General features: G+C 45.3%; 1 protein-coding gene across 3 annotated transcripts; it reads right to left on the bottom strand.

Annotated features, from left to right (window-relative positions):
* Window positions 1-2,581: 2,581 nt before the first annotated feature.
* Window positions 2,582-23,975, bottom strand: CRBN (cereblon). 3 transcript variants are annotated; one of them, XM_086469869.1, is made up of 11 exons: window positions 23,909-23,975; window positions 20,241-20,353; window positions 19,873-20,075; window positions 19,000-19,149; window positions 15,467-15,629; window positions 11,280-11,342; window positions 10,476-10,560; window positions 8,739-8,854; window positions 5,673-5,737; window positions 4,091-4,222; window positions 2,582-3,633 (listed from the first exon to the last, which is right to left on the bottom strand). In XM_086469869.1, exons 1-11 carry the CDS (start codon window positions 23,973-23,975, stop codon window positions 3,450-3,452), a joined length of 1,341 nt encoding a protein of 446 aa, XP_086325995.1. In that variant the 3' UTR covers window positions 2,582-3,449. The 3 variants fall into 3 exon arrangements, with proteins under 3 accessions (XP_086325995.1, XP_086325996.1, XP_086325997.1); XM_086469870.1 differs by lacking the exon at window positions 19,000-19,149 and having other exon boundaries at window positions 23,909-23,964; XM_086469871.1 differs by lacking the exon at window positions 19,000-19,149 and having other exon boundaries at window positions 20,241-20,350; window positions 23,909-23,964.
* Between the last annotated feature and the right edge of the window lie 1,335 nt (window positions 23,976-25,310).

Here is a 25,310-nt window from a genome sequence, read left to right as displayed (position 1 = left end):
CTTCGTCGGCCCTGAGGGGGATGTGGCTGCGTAGCTGGGACACCAGCCCTGCGGCTGCGTGATCCTGAGAGCTCGTGTTGGAAGGACAGAGGTTATGGTGGGAGAGAAGAGAAAAGGGAAGAGGAAAGAGAAGAGAGAAAAAAGAAAAAAGAGAAAAGAGAAAAGAAGAGAAAAGAGAGGAGAGAGAGAGAGAAAAGAATTGAAGAGAATGAAGAGAGAAAAGAGAGAAAAAAGAGAAGAGAGAGAAGAGAGGAGAAGAGAAGAGAAAAGAAAGAGGAGAGGAGAGGAGAGGAGAGGAGAGGAGAGGAGAGGAGAGGAGAGGAGAGGAGAGGAGAGGAGAGGAGAGGAGAGGAGAGGAGAGGAGAGGAGAGGAGAGGAGAGGAGAGGAGAGGAGAGGAGAGGAGAGGAGAGGAGAGGAGAGGAGAGGAGAGGAGAGGAGAGGAGAGGAGAGGAGAGGAGAGGAGAGGAGAGGAGAGGAGAGGAGAGGAGAGGAGAGGAGAGGAGAGGAGAGGAGAGGAGAGGAGAGGAGAGGAGAGGAGAGGAGAGGAGAGGAGAGGAGAGGAGAGGAGAGGAGAGGAGAGGAGAGGAGAGGAGAGGAGAGGAGAGGAGAGGAGAGGAGAGGAGAGGAGAGGAGAGGAGAGGAGAGGAGAGGAGAGGAGAGGAGAGGAGAGGAGAGGAGAGGAGAGGAGAGGAGAGGAGAGGAGAGGAGAGGAGAGGAGAGGAGAGGAGAGGAGAGGAGAGGAGAGGGGAGAAATGAGCGCTCGTGGCAGCAGCCAGCAAGTCGAGCGGATCAACGACTGCGGGAAGCTACGCGCCAACCAACCCATGCGGGAACTCTAGGGAATGATGGGAAAAGGCCGTTTCCTTTGTATTCAGCTCCCCAAAGCCTAGGTCCGTATTTGTCAGTCATCATTTTCCACCATCCCAATCCAGTAGCTTTCTCTCCAAAAGGGAGCAAAGCACAGCAAACGCTGCCCAACGTATAGAACCACCCACGACTGCCCACCCGCCCTCGGTCACGTGCTGTACCTTCCGAGTGCTTTCACCCACGCAGTGCTGGAGCCGCCAGCTTCACCCCGGCAGCACTCGGCTGCGACGCCGCAGCTGGAGCCACCACTCGGTTTTCCAACCTGGGAAGCGTCACGGGCTTGGAGCCGGCGCCCATCACGCCGCAGGTTGGGCGGATGGAACGGCATCGCCAACTGTAAAATTAAATGAGTGCCGAGTCTACTCCTGACCGACCTCACTTGATTACATTAGCTCACGTTTGACTACAAATACACATAAAATACCAAAAATACGCCTGTTTTGTATCCAAACACCGCCAGCACAGCGCCCCGTTCAGCCGAGGCACCCCAAAAGACCCGGCCAAAACGCCAAAGAGCTCATGAAGTCCAGTGGTGGCGGAGAACGACGCTTGAAAAAACCTCCCTCACCGCACCCTCAGTCAATAAAATCCAGCGGCGGCAGAAGGCGCTTCAAAGCACCCTCGAACTTCTCGCCACCACCAAGCTTTACTGGGGGTAATGGGAGCAACAGACCGGGTATCTCGGAGGGAAAAACCACACCAAGCCTCCAGGAAAGGCGCGTGAGTCCGTGGGCAGACGCGCGTGTGGTGTGAACACCCGCGTGCGCACGGGCAGGGCGCGAGGGGAAAGCTGGGCACGAGTGCAGAGGTTACCGAGGCACGGAGCTTTCACAGCCTCGCGCTCATCACCTCACAACCAACCTACAGAGCGTTTTCTGGAAGAGAACGAGCCACCATTCACCCCGTCTTTGCTCAGGACTCCGCTCAGAGAAGCGTTGCTTTCCACAGGTTCGCTGGCACGGCGGAGGAACGAAGCCCGGTACGACAGAACCCCACGGCGGGAGCAGAAGCCCCGAGCTAGAAGGCTTCAAGGCACTAACCCCGAGTCTCACGACCACTTCTACCGCCCCAGCAGGACAAACGACGCTGACAGCCCTTCCCCATCCCGCATCTCTTCGCATCGGGGTGTGTTTTTAGGCGCACCCCGCTCCCGCAGCCCAGGGACTCTGCCTCGGCCCTGCCCGCAAGGAGCCGTCCGTGCTGCAGGCGGTGGGCGTAGGGGGGGGGTGACAGAGGTCGAGCACGCGGTGACGGACACCGTAAACCTTCAGGGGGTTTGTGCCGTTGCGTTTAACAACCCACGTTCTGAGAGAGGTACTGTGAAGAAATGAAGAGTGAATGATAAAGCTTCAAAAGAAAAAGCACCAACACACGGCAGAAATCTTCAGTTTCTATCACCAAAGTGCAGGCAGAGGGGGGAAAAAAAAAACCCTGTAAGTCAGCAGCAAAAGCTGCCCCATTTTTGCCTCTGATTTCTGTAGCATAGACAGCACACACACACAAAAAAGCACTGCCTTTTATCTCTGTTTTATTTAGAAACTTCTCTTTGTAAGGGAAGGGTGATCACGTGAAATTTTACTTCACTATATGAAAGCGTAAAAGAAAAAAAAAAAAGTAATTAAAGAGATGTTGCCTCCCCCTTGCCAAAATAAATACTGAAAAAAAGTCACCATAGTGATGTATTTTAGAGTGCTTCACAGAACCCAGGAGCTGTAGGCTGGTCAACTAATCTTCACAGAAATCATTTTGAAAAATAAATACGAGGGTATTCAGCAGTAAATGACGGTGGTTTATGTTCTGGGACAAACCTGCATGTTTTGTACAAATAGTTTAAAATGTAAGACTCCATCAAATGGACTGAACAGCTCAGACAACCTGTAATTGCTGAGTACTTCGCACGGGTTCCTTTCCAGGGGCACGCCGTGATGCCACCGCTCCCGCTTCTGCCAGTTCCAGCACTGCCACCGCCGTCACCAACACAGCGCCAGCCACAAGAGACACTTGGGTCTTGACCTTGATGGTTATTCAGCGAGAAACAGCACGAGCACAAAACGTGACGTGCTCCACACCGTTAGAAACGGGGATTCTCAGCAAAACCACTTTAAAGCATGTTATGGAAAATACTCCGTCCCAAGTAACTGCCACCTACCATCGTACATCTATTGCATAAATTATACTCTGTTTATTTGTCATTTTCAGTCCCCCCCCCGCCTTCTCTCACCGCAGGCTGACAGCAGTAAGCATGTTCGGAAATGACACAAGGAGAAAAGTTCAGTCTCAAGCCAGTCCCGAGGGATCAGAGAAGATTCCTTGGTGTCTCACGCCGCCTCCTCTCCTCAGCCGCCACCTCACAGGTTCACCCCTCCCTCCCCAGCGTGTCTGGGGCAGCAGCAACGCGGATGCCCACCGACCCCAAACGCAGGGAGCCCGCCAGTTTGGTTGGGGTTTTTTTTTTTTGGGGGGGGGGGGGGAGGGAGGTGCTCGGGTTTTTTAAGTTGAAGTTAAGCATCAGAAGCAGAACTGAGCAGATGCATTTAAGAGACAAACTACTGCCTGCTCCTCTCCGCAGCAGGCGACAGATTTACAGGCAGAGCAACGGTGACCGATCGTGGCCCGAGTCGTCCTCTGTCTCTGGGATGCGGGGCAGGAGCGCAGACCGTGTCAACCCCCAGAACTTCTGAGGTGACATATCCTTTTTGGTAGCTGTGAACTTCCACCCCATGTGGTTCCCACAGATCCTGCACTGGGCCACAGTCCAGGCATACCTAGGGGGAACAAAACAGAAGGTTGATGCTCAGATGTTTGAAAAACTCCGGAAGACAGCTCGCTCCTCAGGTAGGAAGGCCACACTAGTCTCAAGAGAGGTTTTCAAAGAACCTTTGGGAATCGAGGGGCCCAGTTCCCAGCTAAAAACTCTGCAGATCTTCAAACCAACCAGCCAACCCCGCCCCAAAGCAGCTCGCAGATGCTAGACTACCTGTTATTAACATCTTAAGATGTCCATATACTTTAAAAACTCCAGAGAAATGCTGAGCACATTCTGCCTGAATTTTTCCCTTTTATTCTGTATTTTGAGAAAGTCTCAATTCACTTTCCTATTTTTCCCACGAGCAGAACGACGGCACATGTTTCGAGAACTACATATTTACTATTCCACCGTCACAGGGATACGTTTACAAATTTCTCTCATTTACGAATAAAATTTCTTTTAGACTTTATTACCCAGGAAACCAGCTGTGTTCTGTCGATGGTCGTCCACTGAGATTCAAGTTGCAGGCTTTATATACAGTCAGGGTTTCGTGGATGTACCCATGAGGATTCACATATGCTGCCATGGGTCCACATAAGGATAAACTACAACAGACAATTAATAATTTTGTCAGAGTCCAAGGAAGAAACAAAAAACAAAGGAAAAAAACCTGCCAACCACGCTTAAAAGTATTTTCCACAGCAAAAGAAACACTCCAGGCTGTAGGGTTGGGGGGGAGGGAAAGTACCTTTAATTAGTTTATTAAAAATGGAAAGAAAATAGTTATTAATGTGAAATCTCATCGGTCAAATTTTCTTGGAATGGCAGAAATTTAAGAGTCTGGTGTTATAAATCCGACGCGTTCCTCACTGACACCAGTTGTCCCTGTCACCTACTTAAGTCCCGACTACAGGAAAGGTACTTACAGGGTATTACCACGAGTAAGGATTAAAAAAATCCTTGTGTCCAGCTGTTGGTTAAAGGGGTCAAGCCACTTAGCGGGGAGCTGACGGGAAGTACCTCATCCAAGGCAGTTGTCAGTCCTTCCCTCAAAAACCCGCAGCTCCGTACAAAACGCCCATGACAGACTCCTAACTCCTTTCACTCGCTGCTTTCGCACGGCAGCTGCCCACAAAACCAAGCAACATCCACATTGCTGCTTCTAAACCTGACCCTAGAAGGAAGCACGACTGTTCAGTCACCACGCCAGCTTCCCACCACTCCGCTGTTAACGTACGGCCCACCGACACAGCAGGAATCCTGGCTGCCGGATCCATTATTTGATGAGAAGACAAGAAATGGCTTTTAATTACGACATCAGCTTCTTCCCTCACTGACAAAGGCAAAACGCGGGGAGCCTCGCTTTGCTAAACCGAGACTTCTTTTAACCTTCACAGCATCACAGGTGATGGAAGACAGTAGGTATCCGAGGTTAAAACAGTGACCAGACTGCAGCAGCAGCAGTTATTTGGAAAACGTACAGTCTTCCCATCGTTGCACGCGGATGACGTCACACAGGTCAAACACCTAACAGGACCATAGTGCCCAGGGCAGCTGTTGGGATTAAACCCTACACCCTTAACGCAAAAAAAGGGTATCACAATGCTCAGTGACACAAATAAATTCCCTTCCGTGACAGCCTCCCGGGTGCCCATCTCTACCACCCGTTTTCATCTGGCCCGCAGAAGTCGGGATGAAGCGCTGAGAACTAAAATTGGGGCTCTCGTGAACTTTATTCAGAAATATCAGGACAAAAGAACTCTGTGTAAGAGATTGCTGTTTTCAAACCTCGCCTCGGGGCGCGTCATTCTTCAGGTGCGGGACTCGGCGGTGTAACACGGCCTTTCACGCTACTTCTGTCCCAATATACACCGTGACGCTCAGATTTACTAACTTCTTATTAAAAAAAGCTCAAGGAACCTGTTTTGTGTTACTCAGATTTTATCAGAGCTGTGGAAAACACAGCAATGGTTAGACACAACCCGGCTTAATCGGTTTTGCTGTGCCAACGCTTCGGATCAAGAACCTCCCAGAGATGATGAGCAATAAACTCACCTGAATATTTCGTTCTTGGTAGTTATTTCTGTATCTTGGCATTGCTTACAACACAGAGATGTACACTTGAAAAGAAAAACAAAAGAGGGTGATTTCATTCATGTCCAGATGCTTGTCAGCGCAGTGGCGAATAAAACAACTCTCTCTCCCCTTCCCTCGGAACAGACTTTGTACCAATTCTTTTGTTTATCTGGGCAGCAGTCACTTACGTTTTCTCTTTCTATCAAAATAACTAAAATGCATAGGGGAAAAAAAAAAAGGTATTTATGGTAAACATTAATTGTTATCTAAAAGACAAAATTTTTATATCCTCCCCTCTCAAAAACCCCCCGACATAGAAGAGGATCTGACTACACAGAGATAATAAACGAGTCAACCTTCTTTAAGGTCTCTAAAAGCTCATTTAGAAAAAACCCTTTGCTCCTCTAAAATACAACACAGAAACGGTAGATGAGTACAAATGCCATCATTAAGTCTTTCTAAAATTTAGAGTATTGTAGATCAATGGTTTTAATCTCCTCACGAAAAATATGTAAGACACATTGATCTTTCTCTTCAAGAGTACAACAGATTCATCTATCTTCTACAATTTCTAGTAAGTAGAACGAAACAATTCATCACTGACGTTGGTCAGAAAATAAGCATTTCAATCAGCTTAGTAGAACACTACCATTAATTTTCAGGAGGTGCATTACTTCCACCCCTCTTTTTAAGGGTAATGCATGCAAAATTACCCAAAAAAACAACCCACTGTATTTTGGACCAAAATGCTGCCCCTCGGATCTGCACTTGGGACAGGTCCTGGGTTAAAACTTGGAGTAAAGCACAGCTTGTGCTCCCGAGTCTCCCTGAGCTCCCGTGCTGCCAGGCAGGCTAACGTCAGGCTGCTGCCCTCTCTCCTTTCCTCCGCCCAGATGCCCTGGGCTTGCTGCTGCCACTTCCAGTCCTCCAGCTCCTTTCTCGCAGGTGACACTGGTTCTGCCCCACACTTTCACCACGCTGTCTCCTGGTCTTGGAGATCGGGAGGAAAAGTGCTCTATCACACAGACACTGTTTATCATACACCAGGTCCCTTCCCTTCTTAAAGCTCACGTGCCCTTTCTCTCCTACCTTTAACGCCTACGATCGCTCACTCTTTTAAATCACCCTTACTCACAGATTATAATCCACTGCTCTTATAACCCTCTCGGGATTCCATTCAGACAGCTACTTAATTCCATCCCTCCATGTCCAAACCCCCCTCATTACTGCAGCTAGCACTCTCAAGTGGAATTCACAGAGGTGTTGTACCTGTGAGGGATGTACGTGCCTTTACAAACCAGCACAGAGGCAGTTAGCTGCCTTTAGTAACAGGAAAAGCTACTGAAAGTACAACAAAATGCGCTGAAATCAATGACAAAAGAAAATGGATCAGGTCTTACAACCAGTTCTGTTACTGTGAGTCACGTTCTGAAACATGGTAAGCCCACCCTTGTCAAGTAAACCACGCTGCCAGAGCACCCCTTCTCACCAAAATACCCGGCTTAAAGAGAGTGGATCTGACCAAAACAGGCGTTGCCAGAAATTGTGAAAAACCACAATGCGCTTGCCCTTCTCACGCAGAGTTAACCACGTGTACGGAATGAAGTGTCACATGTGGATGAAGAAAACACCTTTTTGGTGTAAGATAAAAAATCAACTTTACCTCGTATTTTATGAGGTAACTTAAGTCCTCTTGTCTCTTTGAGATTTATAGAAAATACACAATGTACTGAACGTGAGCAGTTCTTAGTGGTACCTGAATATCAGAATATTGTCAGAGTTTCTGACTCAGGAAAGACAAATGACGTTTAATCTGATTACAGAGCCTCACACAAAAACCTGTCCATTTTTGTCTCAGAATTTGGAAGAGATGTTTTCTGTCTCCTTTTCTCTGTATATTCCCTTTTAGATTTCTGCTGTGTGAACTTTGGGAAGAGGACCAGTATTAAAATGATACTCTGGCTCTTTTTCCCCCAGAAACAGGCAGCACTTTTTAGGCAAACAGGGAAAGTTTCCGCCGCTCTATATTCACTAGACAAACACAACAGGGGCTGCAGCTACGTCACACTAATTTAGGGTACCAGATATCCTATAGAGAGGACTAGACAGCACTCCAGTATCCCCAGCAAGGTGAGGGTCAATCAGGACGTACGTAGCTATTCTTTGTGATCTGAATGCACTACCAAACCAGTGATTTGTCTCTCCATTCAAGGACTGACTAGTAAATGCTCCAGCTACCACTACCACACACACAAACTAGTTTACAGGTAAAACTTAAACCCAGGGCTCTTCACAGCGCTGTCTCTTTGGAAAGAGAACAGCAACCTGAACTGCTGAGGGAGCTGTTGTTCCAAGTGCTGCTCCTGAAACAGTCGGACTCAACATGAAGTTGAACAACACTTAATATATATTACCTACAGTAGGAATTATTATTAAGAAAGCATGTCTTATGACGAATAAAGTTTTGGTTTTACATAGCATGTCCTACATTTAGAGCACTACATGGCCATGGCAACGGAAGGAAGGGAAGGGAAGACAAGTTTCTGACCATCTTAAAAAGGTATTGCCCAACAAGTCAATATATGTCTTTTGCAAAAATCCTTTCAGTCCAATACTTAAGATTTATACTCAGTAGCTCACTACCACAAAGATTTGTCTTTTTGTCACAAAATCCACAAGTTTTCACGGCACAATGCTACTTGACTGCGGCGTATTACACTGTCAATATGGGGTTATGATGTTCATAAGACAGTTATGAGCAACAGTGGACTTTTAGCACCATCTCTTGGCTAAAAAAGTGCTGTGAGATGCTGAAATACTATTTCTAACAAAAGCAAATATCATTATATGTTTCTTTCTTGCTGCCAAGCAAAGTCTAGTATTGAGAAAGAGCATGTCCTTTCTCGAGTAAACTTTTAAAGGGGTTGGAAGAAATTCACTCTGTAGAAGTATTATTTGGAAATTTCACACATTTTTGTTACGGACTGTAACGGTCACTCCTATTTTATTTTATTTTTTAATAGCAAGAAAAGAAAAAATACTCACTTTGTTCATAATATCTAATTCACACCGGAGTCGCTGAACAGCGCTACCGATTTTAAGCAACTGTATACGTAACGCATCATCAATTGGCAGGCAAGCAGCAACTCTGTAAGAAAAATCTAGAAAGGAGAAAGCACCAGGCCTGTTAGAACTGGGGAGAGAAATACAACCTACTACTTCTACTCAGGTTTATAACAGACTTTTGGAGGTCAGCTCAGTACGTCCCTCTGCCCTAAGGCTGGATTACGTACACGTAAAACCTCTTCTAAGATATCTGTCTAATCCACGCTTGAAGATCGCTGGGAGATTGAACGATGCCGGTCAGGTAACGTATTCTAAAACCTGACCAGACCCCTGGAGAACAGGGTCTGGCTTCCACTTCGACACTGAACTACACCAATAGCACTGGTTATCTTTATGCTTGCACCTTCTCTTTTTTTTTTTGCAAAAAAGAAAGACATTGTTTTATGAGAGAAGGAGAAACTGAAGAAGAAAACCCCAAACATACATCTCCTTCGTGATTTACAACCAAGTTCCATCACTCATGGTAGCACTAAGGAAGTATTCTTTACTGTTATACTGTGAGAAGGAAAAAGACATACTCTGTATACACTCCCTTCTGGAGGTTTTGGAGGGTTTTTCCCATATTTGAATGCAGACCAAAATTAGATCAAAAAATATCCAGTCAAGAACACAGACTTTGTTTTTTGAAAAAAAAAGTTTTAATACGATAGTAAATTCTCAGGCAGCAATTTCAATCAGGTATTAAAAGGCACAAACACAAAAGGCAGTGGACTTTACTACAGTCATTCTTTAATTTAGCTACCAGAAACCTTGCTAAGCTGGAAATCATCCCGTTCCTCACAGCCTGTAAAAGAATTAAAAAGCTGAAAATTAAACTCAGCAAAATATCAGTGTGCTGTGAATCACGAGAAAAGAAGCACCAAAAAAATACTGGATTTTTTGGGTACATTTTCAGGTTATTGATACGCTTTCCGTAGAGACTCCTCCAAGCAGCACTCTGGGCAAAGCAGATGGGAAGTGCTTCCAAGCACTCCTTCAGGCACGGCAGAAACCAGAGTTCCACGGACACCAAAACTGCTGGGCCCAGACCTGCATTTGGTGCTTAACTGACTGCAACTGCAGGCTGCAGCTTGAACACCCCCTCACTGGGCACTGCAGAGTCTACAGGAAAGCAAGGTTGTTCCCTTTAGAAAGGTTTCAGCTGAAATTTCCATCTTATTTGATCCTAGAGACCGGCACAGAGAAGAGACTCGTTCACTGGGGCATAACCCCTGCTAAGGCGTGAAAACTCACACCAACATTCGTGCCGTCGGGTTACTGGGGCTATTTTCCCTCAGGGCTGATAAGAGGTATTAAGGAGTAAGAACAAAGAGATTACAGATACTAACACTCAGACATACATAAAAGTAATTTTTAAACTCTAGTACGCTTTTGGCTCTTGTTTTCCTACGAAACAGCCAGATCCCAGATTCCTCCTGCCACGGAGCTCGATGGAGCTCCATCTCTTTTACTGAACACATTCCCGCAGAGCTGGAGGGTGTCTGTGTCTTTAAAAGCTCTATCATCCTTTTGTCAAAGCCAATCATCAAAATTCATTTGGAACTGGAAGCGAGGGACGGACTGCCAATAACAAGTAATTATCTAAGTTTTGTTTTCTTAGGAAACTTTTGGGTTTTTTTAAAAAAAATTGAGTTGATAAGCTAAACAACATCATACCTATTGGGTTTGTTGGAAGAGATTCATCTTTAAGATTTTCATCCCATTCATGTAGCTGCCTCTTGACTCTTTCCATCAAGGTTTCCTTTTGTTAGAAGAAAAGCCTAATTTAAATACATAGGTATTTCTGTTTTCTTAGGAAAAAAAAAAAAAAAAAGGAAGCAAAATGTAGAGTAAGCTATTTTCCCTAAACGGACATGAGCTTTTAAGACTTAGAATAATTACAGACTCTTTTGGTATCTACATATTTTAAGCTAAGAGCAAAACAGGATGGGGAAAGGGCCATAATGAACCAATGGCCCACGGTGGTTATAACTCATTTGAGACAAGGAGAAAACCGTTTGAATTCCAGAAGTGTACAAAGAAGATGAGGGCTAGCCTCCTCCCTGCTTCTGCCTCTCTTACACCAATTATTTTATGTACTTATATATATACACACACACACAGAGGTATATAAAAAAAAAATAATATTTTTTTACCCACTCCAGCAGGAAAGACAGAGCTAAGACTATCCAGCACCCTTGGGTTAGGACACTTGCCTGGAGCGTGTGGGAGAGAGGATCGAGACCACACAGCAGGAACCTGAACCTCTGTTATCCGCCCCAGACACGTGCCCTAGCACAAGGGAACAACTGTATGGAGGGGGAAGCCCTTCCTGCTCTTTTCACAGTAAACAGAAAACTATACAAGTCTTTAAAACGTAACTTATGAGCCAACAAAATTAAAGCTTTTACATTATCCAACAATTAGATACTAAACCATACAAAACTGCGGATTATTTGGTAATCCATAGGATGAACTTACAGCATCGTACAGAGAGTAGAGCCAGGGAGGCCAAGATGTCAAACTCGCACAGTGGAACTTCCTCTAAAACCAAAACCACAAATATTTCTTCTTTAACATTAGCAGATTTTAGGGACAGTTCTTGTTCAAACAAATAAAACAGAGGAGAGATACCTGATTATTTAGAGATACCAGTTACCACCACCAGGACCAGTACTTCAATGTGAAGCTCCCCAACTACTTCTCAAATGCACCGAGTGCTGTACAAGTGCTGAGGTGTCTGTACAAGACGGCCAGTGTATGGATTTCCTCAGAAAACCTGCCTCTGCATTAAAAATATTTCCAAGTGCTAAGAAATTATGCCTTTTAGAAGAGCATCTATCTGAAATTTAGACAGTTCAAAATGTTTAAGTACTATTAGACAGTGCATTTGCTCCTTAGTCTCCACCAACTGTTGCTCCTTCAGCAACCGCAGCAAATCCCTACGTGAGGCGATTAAACTGTTCGTATCAATTTGGTCAAACGCCTAAGTAAATAAAATGAAGGGAGATTAATGGGCTCTATCAGGTATTTCAGGCTGATAAATTCAAAGGATGTATGATGTTACTTTTTAAATGGAAAACTCATCTGCTAAAACCAGAACTAAAAATACCAACAGGCAAGTGAGGAGTTCCAGAAGATGCTTTCCCACCGCAGACAATTGCTCATTAAGAAAACTTGGGCAGTCTTGATGCTTAACAGCGGATTGCTGCCCACTCTCATTCTGGTATCTATTTTTAATGGAAATCACAGTTTCAGAAACGCTCACTGAAAATCAATGCTTGTGCCAGCCCACTGAAAAGCTATTAAAGAGCTTTACTGTAACGATCCAAAGACAGTGAAAGTATTGTACCCTACCCATTTAACTGCTTTCTGTGAAGAAAAACTCAGACCCGAATGGAGCACTGAGTAAGAAACAAACGCAGAAGAGGAAAACAAAAACAACAGAAAAAAATAACACCCTGAAGGTCTCATAACTGTTTTTTTATGGAAGAGTATTCTTTCAAAATAAACATTTTACTAATAGGACTGGCCCATACTACTGTAACACATTCACTTGAATTGTCTACGAAAACATCTATACAACAATATAGAGCAGATCTGGAGGAACAAAACACAAGCGGCCACCAATATCACCTCAAAAAAGTCTTCCGCTTGTGTGTATCCTGCAGATTATACCTGCATTCCTTAACCACCACATTTCCAGCAGTCTGAGATTATCTGCCTAGTTAACCAATTCTCTACAGTGACTCCAGCACATTTATATTTATAGGTTTAGGTTAATAAAAATCTAAAAAGCAGTACGCGACATAACCAACTGCTTTCCAAAAGAGGATCTCAAATTGTACTGTAAATACAAATTAAATTTTAATTTTCTCTTTGAGGGCAACTATCCTTATTTTACCAATGAGAAAAATCAGGCAATAGAAACTAAAACCCACAGCAAATAAATGGTACTTTGAAGAAAGAATCCAGGAGCACCAAAACTCAAGTTAGTGTTTCAATTAGCCAGTATATTTTCGGTAACAGCTGACACAGGGTCAGCTCTTGTACGGAGCAGAAACCGTTCTTAAAAGGCAACTTCCATTCTCTGATGTTTCTCATTACATTAGTAAACACCCAGAGGTACAGCCAGTCCTATCGGAAACAGTCACAGTTCTACTGACACCAGCAGAGCGACGGAGGTCAACGGGACAATGCCCGGCTCTGGATCGGCATCTCAGCCCACAAAGCACGTTCTTCCTACAGCGGGGGCACTGCACGTCAGCTGCCATCTGACAGAAGCAATCTCAGAAAGAGATCTTCCCCCCACAACGCACAGCGTTTCGGGGCTTGTTAACTCGTGGATGAACTCGTTCAAGAACTCAGAATCAATACCTCTTTGTTATTAACAAAGGGGTTTTTTTGTTCGGTTGGGTGTTTTTTGGGGGGGGTTAAGAGTTCAAAACCACCGAAGGAAAAAACCCAAATCCAAACCTTAACTGCATCTGACAGTGAGGACAGTTACTATTATTGTAATATTATTGTATTAATTTCTGGAGGTAGTTCCAAAGACCTCTACTGATACAGAAGACGCCGAGGTATCTGTCCTTATCCATGGCACTGACCAAAGCAGTGGGTTAAATAATAAGTAAATAAAAAGCCACAATTTTAGTTTTTTCACAAGCGTCAGGTTGCCCTGCTTCACCACACCCTCTCCTTCTGACCTCAGCACCAGCTCCTGTCCCATGAGCCCTGCCCTGCGCGTTTGTCAACTGTTAAGGACGGCCGGCCGGCCTTTGGAGAGCCCGCCCTGTGCCCCAGCACCAGCCACGTTCACACCTGAAAGGCTTCTGCTGGTGTAACCACGCTCGTACGATACGCTAGCACGGTGCTTATGATGGGAAACAGAACTTTTTCCAGCAAAACTATCTTTTTGACAGTCCGTTTGATTTCAGATTCCTAAAGGAAAACGCTGTACACGGGTAAAAGCGCACGCTCACTCGTGTAAAGGCATCTTTTAGCACCTTTCAAACAGCACAGCTGCCTCCAGCACAAATCACACCTCATTATTCTCCTGAGCAATGCAAAGGTTTGCAGCTCAGGCCCGGCATCAGCCGCTTAGGAAGCCTGAAAATCGTGCCCTACAATCTCGGTGTGAATTCCCTCCCGATCCCAAGCACTGCCACAGCTGCAGGGATGCAGGAACAGTGTCAACACACACAGGCAGAGTTTGTGCCAGCGAAGCAAAACCAGGAAAGTAGAACCTAATTCCCTAATGGCAATACCAACATCTTGATCATGATTATAGAATTGGTTTTTTTGTTAGGGGTTTTGTTTTGGTTGTTTGCGGTTTGTTTTATTTTAAATCAGAGTCAAGTAAATAAAATTCTGGAAGTTCTCTAAAGAAGTGTAAAGTCTTCATACTTACAAAAAAAGCCCTAGAAAAGAAAATCGTAAGACCATGGCACTGCTAATTCACCCACTTTGTGTGTTAAAGCACCATCTTCTACCACAAACTACCACATCAACCTACGTAGAGAGCACAAAAAAAATTAAGAGATTTCTGTGACGCTTTTCTATCTTGTCACTTTTAGTACGACAGTAAGATTTAAGAAAAAAGTTTCTAAACTCAGGTTTTTTAAAAAAAAGGAAAAGAAAAAGGGGGAGGATTTACATATTAACTACCCCAAAAGCTAAACCTGTTGAACACAGACTAACGAATCAAAACCCAGACTTAGACAAATATGTGTGCAATTGGCCAGAATAAATGGATTGTATAGAAATATTGTGATCTAACAAAGATAATGGCTAAGCACAAGTCAGCAAGAAATTTATGTGTTGCATAAAAACTTACAAGATGAAAGTGCAGCATAAAGCATGCTTCAGACTACAAGTTGTTGGCCCAGAACTACCTGGGTGGGAATATTTGACTGAGTCAAAAAAGACCTTGAGTCTGTCATTCTAACGCAGACCCACGTTTTCTGTAAACAGGTAACTGCTGGTACAGACGTTAACCCTTTCACTGATGCAGGTTTTAAACCAAAATTAGCAAATGGAATTGTGATTCCAAATAACCAATACATCACAGGTCTCCTGTTTCACCACTGAAATTTGGGAGTCACTTCTACTAAACCACCTCTGCTCTTTAAAAACCTCTTCTACCCAAATCAAACAGCCACAGAAAAAGTTACCACAGCTATTTTCAAAAGCAAACCACTAACACAAGAGCAAAGCAAGAGCATCGGCACTGTTAACCCCGATTGCCAGTATTTTTATTGTCGAAGCAACGTCAGTAAAAGTTGAGGTGCTCCTTTGACCTGCCTACAGATTAAATCCTATAAACTTACTGGTTTTTAACACCAACACTTTATCTACAAGCTTTACCAACCAGCACTATGAGGTGTTTGAGTAAGTAAGAAACTAGTAATTGTTATATGAATTACTATGCAATAACATTAATCTAATAATGCTGTAATTAAAACCAAAGAGAACTCGGAACACAACACACCTATTTCCCCACTGCTGGTGGCTGACAAACGGCCACACAACAAGCCACAAGAGCAGGAGGTTGGCACCCAGCACCCCAGTTGTGCCTCGTCCTCTAGACGAGCAGACGTAATTTTATATTGGTTTTCGAAAGACCATCAAAAAGTCAAAGAAAAACACCACCGCAACTCGCTTCTAACCTTTTGATATTTCTGCCACCACTGATGTATAGCTCGGTCCTGCCACGCTGTCGGTTTCGAAGATGGGAATACATGGCACCGGCTGAGGGACTGCAGCTGTACTGCTGACATGGTTGAAGGCAGCACTCGCTCAGGAAGGATTTGTACTTTAGCCTGCTGGATTCTGGTAAAAAAAAATAATAAGATGAGACAGACACACACACACGAGCCCCAAAAAACGGGTTTTACTGCTTATAAAAAAACCTTAGGGTTGTGTAATAGCTCTAATCACTACACAGTACTGTAGAATTTAAGCAGCAACCCATTTCATCAGATTTTTAAACTGGTACTAACGTAGATCAAGTTACCTTAGGGTACACAGAGCGTATCTGTAGCAAACCAAACCCATGCTGCTCTACAGCACAGATTATCTCACGCCCTTGGCTAAATTATCACAGCCACTGTGCTGACTGGACTTTGGTCTACGTAAATTGAAGACAGAAGCAACCCCTATTTTCCCTTTTCCTTTAAAAACCAGAATGAGCTGCTTTCCAAATGTTGTTTTTGGACTGGTATGCAGAACTCTACAAAAATCACTGCTTTAACTTCTCCAGCAAAGTTTCCTTGCTGTTCTAGCCCCCTCATTAGCTACCTTTTCCAGGGGATACAATAGGTACCTGCTGGGATTGTGGTGAACAGAATTAAAGACAGATTGGCAGTGGCAACACAGCAGAATATTCTACCCTCTCAGCACTGTATTTTTAGATTTTTGTCTCCTCAAGTTACTTTTGGTATAAACTAACAGTCAGCTCTTACAGGTCAATCCCTCAGAACGGAAGTTTAGCTGAAATGCAGTTTGCTATCTTCAAACCACCAAAGCTTATATGCTTAGGTAGAGTTCAAAATCAGCAGAAATAGGATACAGACTCTGATCATCTTTTAATATTCCAGCATCAGCCAGATCACCCATTCTGCAAAGAGCTCAGCAACAGTCATGTGCCTACTAAGAATACTGTCTAGCAGGAAGGACTTTGCATTTTAAACAGTATCATGGATCAGAAATCCTGAAATGCACTGTCATTACAAATTTCCAACTTTACCTACAGGGGACAACACTGAACTCTGTCAACTTATTTCAAACTATAAAATGATGTTTTGCCATAAGCACTTAGTAAGCAGAAACATCAAGAACTATGGAAATTTTCTTCTCTCTTTACCAAAAAGGATTTTAGACCGGCAATGCTTGTTTCTTTTGTCAGTTGTCTTGAATACATGAAAAGCAATAACATGATCTTAATGAAAATGCTGTATTTGTACAGGTGGAACATCACATTCTTCTTCTGTCCAACGCCCTTCTTACGTGCCTCTGCCGTACAGACAAAGTGGCAGCAGGCTGCCACGCTACCAGGCTCGTTCACAAAGTGTGAGCACATGGGCACAGGAGCCTGGAGAGCGTCTCAGACCTGCAGAGAAGTTCATTTCCTCAGGATGAGCCGAAGAGCACAGGCTCATGTCTCCAAAGGGCACTAACAATACTCGGAGCTTCAAGTTCACTGACCACTCCCCAAACCCACAAGATGTGCAGTACTTGAAAGCAGAGTAACTCTACATAATTTAAGTCATTCCAACAAATCTAGAGCTTGCTGTGACGGGAAGAACCAATTCTTTGTTTCGTACATTCAAAAGTTCACATTTACGAATGAAACTTGCGGACGTGCTGTGTAAAAGTGATCCCTGCGAGTCAGCAGGCATGAAACCATCACAACAAAACGCGTTAACAGCACAGCCAGAATCACTGCCCATCTGAACTGCTTCTGGATACCGAATTCTCAGCAACAACGCTGCTGCGACTGTAGTTGTCCAAGTACTGCCATCTTGTGTTCAAGCAGTGTCTTTTCTAAGCTGTAAAGTTTGGAATGTGTAACTAAATGTTAGGGAGAAATAGCAAGTAGCACACGTATTCTTCATTTCTTCAGCTGCAGGTCATAAAAGCATACGAAAGCGCTGAGCTCCGACTGTTCCCAGGCCTCTTTCTAAAGCAATGCCACTACACTCGACAACAGCAGCATGCAGGTGATTAGCTTTAGATTTACAGATTTGGAGCAAGATGTTCCAGGCCTTGCAGAAAAGCTTACAAAAACCTCGAGCCATTTTGCCAAGAACTGTCACATGCTCAGAGGATCCCTGTCTGGCGCCTGTACCTCTGGACAGTGATGCTGACAGAGGCTCAGGATGCAACGCACGGTGCAGAACATGATGTCAAGATGAAATGACAGAAGGCTCAGCACACTCTCAACTAAATGTTAAGGGTCTTAGTCACTTTTATAAATAGATAAAGGTATTAATTCCATAATATGGTAAAACTATCTAGACAAGGAGCCTCTAAGTGCCACAGGCATCACACTGGAACATGGAAAAGAACAGGACTAGGATATAAAGAGAATACTCTATCAAAGCTGATTGGAGTGCGCTTGACAAGCACACGAAAAGAGCTGCCAGCCACTACCAGGAGACGTAGCACATTTCTATCAGCAAAGTAACTGAATGGTCAGAAAGGAAGAGGAAGGACTTGCTGAAGGTAAGGATGTACTGAACCGTGACAACGGTTAAACAAACAAGATTCAGTATCCGAGAAACTGAAAACGACGGGCTGCGTGTAGTTAGCAAACCCCAAACACTTATTTTCCTACTCAAATATTTACCCACAAATCTCAGCGTGCCTTTATGTCCTACGAAGGAAAAAATGAACGAGAGAAGCAACTTGTTTCTCTGTGACCAGACTCCCAGTCCTCCCCTCTCACGGGAAGCTTCTCATGAAAACCACCCCCCCCCTCCAGGCACAGTTACTGTCCTCTCCACATCCCAATCGTGCATCCGAACCCTTCTGCACGCTGCGGAGGCGCAGGAGTTGAGGATCCCTCGGAGTACAAAACCCGCCAAGCACACTGTCATTAGCTGCAGCGTCAGACCCTTGCCTGCAGCCCTGCAGAGCTGCAACTGCACGTAAAGCTACGAAGTGCAACACGTCCAACGCAGTCCATCTCTGGAAAGGTCTCCTTTCAGAAAACCAAGAGTTACAGTTTTTCAAAGGAACGGAATCTGATCCTTACCAGGGAGGCTTTCCACAAGACTACAGAAGGCACACGCCTGATATACTTGTATGCCCTCCTTTCACATCTGGTTTGAAACAGGGATGTGAGAGATTTTGAAATAAAGCTCTAGAACTTATAACGCAGGCAAATCCGCAGCTTTTTCCTGACTTCATTTTCAGAAATAAAGTCATTCTGACATGTTTTCTCACACACAACAGGCCAAACTACAGGTAGATGTTCTTTAGAGAATATTACAGCAAAATTATTAACAACAAAACCATCAATCTTGGAAATGTCAAAAGTCCTTATTAACAAGAGAAGCTACCGATAAAGCATTCAGTTAGTATCTATAGTAATTAGCCAATTGTGTGACTGAAAGGGCAGACGTACCTGCAGTAAAATGTAAATGTTTTGATGAAACAAGACTTGCAGTATGTAGAATTAAAGACAGTATTTTCTTACCCATCTGACTGGGTTCTTATTTCAAGCACCTTGAACCTCTGTCTTCCTATTGCTTTCACCTTGACCGTTTCAATCCCGTACTCCTGCTCTTCTCTGTAGGCATATATTTCTGCTGTTGTTCCAAAATGTGCTTCCCTTTCACGTATATTACTAAAAGTAACAGAATTAAAAAGGTTACCTATCCCCCAAAGAGCACTGTTCATTCAGATTTCACGAGTCAGTCTACCTGCACTGACTGTACATGCTTAGTCTTATCAAGAAAGCAAATACCTTCAACTAATTGCAAACACTATTTTTCCATTTTAAAAGCAACCTCTAACGCTTTGTTTGGTTAGGGTTTTTTTGCCAGTTGACTCGGTTTTATTTTAGAGCCTAGAGGCGAAATTCTGGGAACACAGGGATCCCCGATGTATCTGCATTTGAAACACAGACACCGAAAGTACCAAAATTCTTTAGATTGACTTTATAAAAACAACTGTTTTGTCTGTGCTTGTTAATTTGCACACAAACCAGCACATACACCTTCACAACACCCCAGTTCTCGAAACAACAATCCGATTTTTACATTTCAGATCAAGGCTTATTCTTTAAGCACAATGGAGCAGTGCCTTCAGTTACTGAAAGGAAGAGGAGGCCCGAACAAGGAAAGCAGGTCAACACTCCTTCTCTACACAGACACGTGACACCATCAAGCAGCTACCCAGTATGACACGAAAACCTTTTCATTACGTATTAGAAGACAATTTTTGTCACACAATTTCAAACCACAACTTATGTAATTCACCCCAGAACTGATGCAACCATCGGCTTTTGATTTAGTATCCAAAGAAACACATGCTGCACACCATCAGTAACCCCACTTGTGTATTTTACCTGTATGCAAGAACAGCAAACGTTCTGTCTTTCTGAATTAAATTCCGCACCATGCTAACCTCTTGAGGGCGAAAAAGCTGGAGAGGTAACGTCTGTCCAGGAATCAACATCACCATGACGTGGGGCAACACCGGAATCACCTGACAGCTGTCATCATCATGCACCGTTCTTCCGTGAAACTCTTCCATGTCAGAACCTAAATACTGAAAACAGTAAGTAACAAAATGACAGTAGTAGAACAGCTTTTGGTGATTTACAAGGATAAAACAAAAAGAGGTGTTTGGCTTAAGAATATTACAATGCTATTAGAGAAAACCAATCAAAACCTCTTCGAAATGTATTTAATGGACGATATATACAGAACATACCACGTGTGATGTTGGCAAACTGGTATCAAAATTAATGATGTTTGGCTTTTCAGCTTCTTTACTATCTTGATCTTCAACTTCCATTTCATTGTCATCCTCTTCCTCGCTCTCTGCTAATAAGCACATAAGGAATACTGTGTAGAAATCAATCAGCAAAGACCACGATACTCAGAAAAATCAGACACTCAGAGAAATGCATTCAGTATTCCCAGGCTACAACCTTTCACGGGGAAGAAACTTCTGTATTTGTAAACCTGTGAAAAATAACTTTCTTGCTGGTACAGTAAAACCACTGTTCTACAGAAAGCGACAACAGCTGGTAATTTATTCCTGAAAGGCTAAAGAACAACTTTTCTTGGAAGAAAATCATCAACAAAGTCTGTCAGTTCAAATTTTCACTACGGTAGTAGTGAAATTTATCTCAAGTCTAAATGTCTTTTGCCTGCACACTGGGATGCCAGATAACCGGATTTCTTGCAGGATGCTGACTGGGCCTCTGCAGCAGTACAAACCTGAGCAATATAACTGCACGCAGAAAGCCAGCAAGTTAACAGCAATCTGAACCTCTCTATTCATGCAAAGACTCTTGCTGGTATTTTGGGCAATTTCACCGCTGTCAGCCTCTCCCCTGCGTATCCCAGACACAGACACAAACCCCAGCACACGCACAAACCCAGCAAAGACGACTACTAAGGAAGCAAATCGTAGGACTCTGCAAAGGATTTCAGGTACAAAATAGCACTTAAAAAGTGCTACTTGCTCAGTCCCAGGTGTCAACCCTAAAATTACCCTCGGGCAAGAGGACAGTTGAATTATCAGTATGCTTCAGTTTGGAAACATAAATAGTGCACTTATCTGTATAAAATCTGACTAGAGATTTCAAAAGAAATTAAAAAACATAGTGAAGATAATAAAAAGATACTTCTCTCTCAAATCCTGGTTTCACTGACCTGTGCATTACCACACAACCTATGCCTGCAAGCACCCAGCCACAATAAATGCAATGTAATTATCACACATTTGTAATTGTATTACTTGATCCCATTTCTTTTAGCAAAACCAGTATTTATACATCATACTATATCTAAAGTGAATGTTATCATAAACTTTGCAAACCAAATCTGCAGGATTCTTGTGCCAAGAGCTGCTGGGTAATCGATAATCCCAATGGTGCTGAAAAACATCATTTAGATCTTGAAAGCTCCTACAGTACAAGATAGGCACAAAAATATCAACGGTCTACCTAACTGCCTGCCTTTGCAATTAGCATCTTCTTACAAAATAATCCAGAGTTGAATATTTAAAAGGTGGAGTGATTATCTTATCTGAAAGGTACTGTAGGCAAGTCTTACAAAGGAAAGATACTGCAGAAGGAAGGAGTCTTCCTTCAGAAATGGGAGCACCACCGCCCTCTTTCACTGAGATCTTACTATTTCTGAGAGTGGGAGGACAAGAGAACAATGAAGAAGATATTATAAGCTGGTTTTGGAGAACCTTTTCTTTCCCTCTTCGTCCATCAGGCACATTTGCTAAATGTATTCTTTTCAAAATATTTAGTCAATGGTCTTCTTTCTGCTTCACCTCACTTTTTTTTTTTTTTAAAAAAAAAAACCTGCATAGTTTACAGAACCTTCTCTGTAGGAGGCACAGCACGACAGGGTGATGTTCTGTATCCATCCTATATTGTGTTTTTCTCAACAAGAAATGATCCAGCACAACAAGAAAGGTTACAGACTCTCTACCTAATTACAGAACTTGAAGCAGTAAGACATCATCTTCTTAATGACTGTAAAAAATATCCAATTTCTATATGAAATTTCTCTTCCACTACCTTAAGCTAGGAACCCCAACCATAAATGACCGCAGAATGTTTAAGACGTACAAAACAGCCAGCATTCTGCTTAGCTTGATGGAGGGAAACAGCAGGAAGATTTTGCTTGGTTCTGGGGCAGCAGTTGCAGGGTGGGGGAGGGAAGCCGACTTCATCAAAAATTATGTTCTGTTCTGCATGTGCTCTCATCGAGTCGCATCAATCATTAGCAGTTTTAACAGCCTTTTAGAGAGAGGCCGTTTCACTTGGTTTTGCGAACACAAAAGGAACGAACAGCAGTCGACTAGAAAGAACTGTGCCCTGCAAACTTTTGCTCGTTCTTGCCAAAAAAACGCACACTCGCTGCTGTGTGGTGGCAGCGAGGAGCGATGACTCATTTTACTGCAGCAGCACCATGTGAATGTCGAAAAACACGACCGTCTTCGCTCTCCTCCTCGATCACACTACAGGAACAGCAGACGGAAGGCAAAAGAAACTGCATCTTCTACACCCTTAGCTACACCTTTTTTTTTTTTTTTTTTTGTTGACTTTAATTATTTCAAGATTAGTGAGACCTCCAGCACACAGAAACAAGGGAAAGGCAAGTGCCAAAGGCACCCTGCATGACAAGGCTCACGTTTCCTTCGGGGCAGGTCTGGTGTTCCTGGATGCTCATGCTGGCCCACTACACTACCAAATCGACTCTCAACACCTTTGTGCAGAAATGAGGAAACATGACCCTCATTTAAAACAAACAGGAACCGGGTAGGAAATATTAAGGCTGTATTTCCTGATATCCAGGAAATATTTTCATATTCTTTTAAACACACAGGCATAAAACGCTCAGAGCGTTTCCTGCTATAGGAAATCACACTGGTTACTGGCAGGACTTACTGCTGTGTTCTCCTTTGCATGCTTAGTCTGAAATAACGGGGTTTTTTTCCCCATTTACCAGGAGCTGCTTCCAAAAAGCCATATGATCTCCTGTCAGTTTGGTGGCACTATACGCTAAAGCAGAAAGACGCACGTTATTATGCAAGAGGTATCCACACGAGGCGTTATGCTGGTGTATGTGGACAGACAACCCAGGCTCCTCTACCAGCTCCAGCACAAATACTGCCGGAGTCTGGACGGCGTGTGGAGTCCAACGTCCCTCTCGAGTCCTGTGTGCCCTGCACCTCTGGCTCCCCCGCTTCCTAACGGCATTAGACAGCACTGAAATGGAGTGGAGACCTTCTAACACCACACACGCTTTCCTCGGACTTTCCGTGGGTTTACAGAGCTCCACATTCACAGCGAAGAAGCGCGTTCGCCCGCTTTGGCGGAAACTTTTCACCGGATCGGCGGCCCAACGCCTGAACCCCCGTTGACTGAGCTGCTCTTCTTCCACCTCGGAACCAGGGGCTCAGCCCAGCCGGGCTGCAAGCGACCGACGGGCCACCCCCAGAGCTGGCGCCCGCCAGAGGGCTGCGGCTCCCTCAGCCGCGGTTCCCGCCTGTCACCCACCGAAAGGCCCCGCCGGGAACACCGCCCGCCCCCCCCCCCCCCCAGCTCCCCTTCTTCCCACCCAGCCCCGCAACCTCCTCCCGGGCCCCACACCGCTTTCCCGCACCCTTTCCCCCGGCCCGCAGCCCCCGCACCGCCTCCCGCCCCACGCCCCCTCCCAAAGAACCCCGCTGCGGCCTCAGCCCTCGCCCTGCCGCCCCCTTCCCCCCGATCCCGCCCACGCACGGGGGTCCGGCCCCCTCGCCGCCCGCCGAGCCCCGGCCCGGCGTCTCCTCCCCGGCTCGGCTCGGCTCGGCCCGGCTCGGCGCCCCGCCGGCTCCCTCACGCGCCCCCAGGCGGCGGCGGCCATTACCGGGCACCAGCTGTAGGTGGTTCCCCATGTTGTTGTGGGGTTCACCACCTCCTTCTTCGGCGGCCATCGCTGTTTACCCGGAGAGGAGCCTGGGAAGCCGCCGGGGAGCGGGGCGGGGGGGGGGGGGGAAAGGAGGCGGGAGGAGGAGCCCAGGAGCCCCGGAGCCGGGCGGCGGCCTCTAGCGGCGCTTCTCGGGGAGCGTGAGGGCTGCCGGCGGGCCGGGGCTTCTCCGCCGGCTCTCGGGACTTCGTGCCCCCCCTCGCCCCGGCGCCCAGCGCCTTTATGTCGTGCTGCGGGCCGTGAGCCGGGCTTCGGGGAGCGCCGGCGGCGGGGACGGGCGCGGGGGTGTCCCTCAGCGCCGCGCTAAGGCCGGGGCGGCCGCTGCGGGCGGTGGCACCGTGTCCCCGAGGGAGGGACGGGTCCGGAGGGCCCCCGGGGCTCGGGGGGTGGCAGGGGACAGGGAGGACGAGGGCGTGCGTGTGCTTGGGGCCCCCAAACGCCGCTTCTCCTCGGAGGACCCGGCCATGGCAGACCTCGCCGGAGCCTCCCAGGGCGGCCCCTGCTGCCCCTCTGGGAAGCGCTGCCTGGCTGAGCCGCATCTCAGCGTTCTGGGCGAGGGGATGGATGGGACAGGATTATGAGAGTGTCTTTACGAAAACATAGTACCATTTACCCAGGCTGGTACAAGATACCCCAGACCTAAACAATGAATAGATAAGGAGGAGAGTGTTTTTGCAAGTACGTGGCACTGTTTATCCGGAGGAGCCGTGTGTTTATTAAGTAATCAGCAGGCCTCGGAAAACAAAAGGTGCCGTATATCTCAGCAATTAGTGAATCTCAGCCGAAACCAAGGACCAAACTACAAAGCTCTGTTAGATAAGACAACTTGCAAGAGAAAAATCATTTTAAAAAAAAAAAAATCCTCGAAGATTTTAAGGGAAGTTTGAACTTTTCAACTTTAGGAAACAGTGCGCAGGCTTAATAGACTTATTAATATTAACTTCTCCACCCAGGAGATGCATAATGACATGATAATGAAACATAAGATGCATGATGCAAAGGGGGGGTACACGTTAAGGGGTAAAAATACAGTATATGTAGTAGGCGGATCGGGAAGCCTGTGCCTTCCTAGTACCTTAGCCAGTGGGGAACGGGAGAGGGTCCTATGTGGCTGGGAAATTAGGATAAAAAGGGGGCTGCGACCCCAGCCACTTTGAGAGACCCCCACGGGATATGCCCAGTGGACTCTCCCTTTATTCGAATAAAGTTTATTTTACAGGACTCCTCTGTCTCCATCGTGAACACTGACCACTGGTGCCAGGATTTTCCGCACAGATGCTAATAAAATCCACGGTGGGTCACCTTTTGGGCAAACAGCTGGAAGCAGAAACTGTAAACACAA

Source organism: Leptosomus discolor, chromosome 9 (genome assembly GCF_034619465.1).
Source record: "Leptosomus discolor isolate bLepDis1 chromosome 9, bLepDis1.hap2, whole genome shotgun sequence".
NCBI classification, from domain to species: domain Eukaryota; kingdom Metazoa; phylum Chordata; class Aves; order Leptosomiformes; family Leptosomidae; genus Leptosomus; species Leptosomus discolor.
The sequence above is the reverse complement of the archived record's forward strand: the minus strand, read 5'-3'. Positions and strand labels throughout refer to the sequence as shown.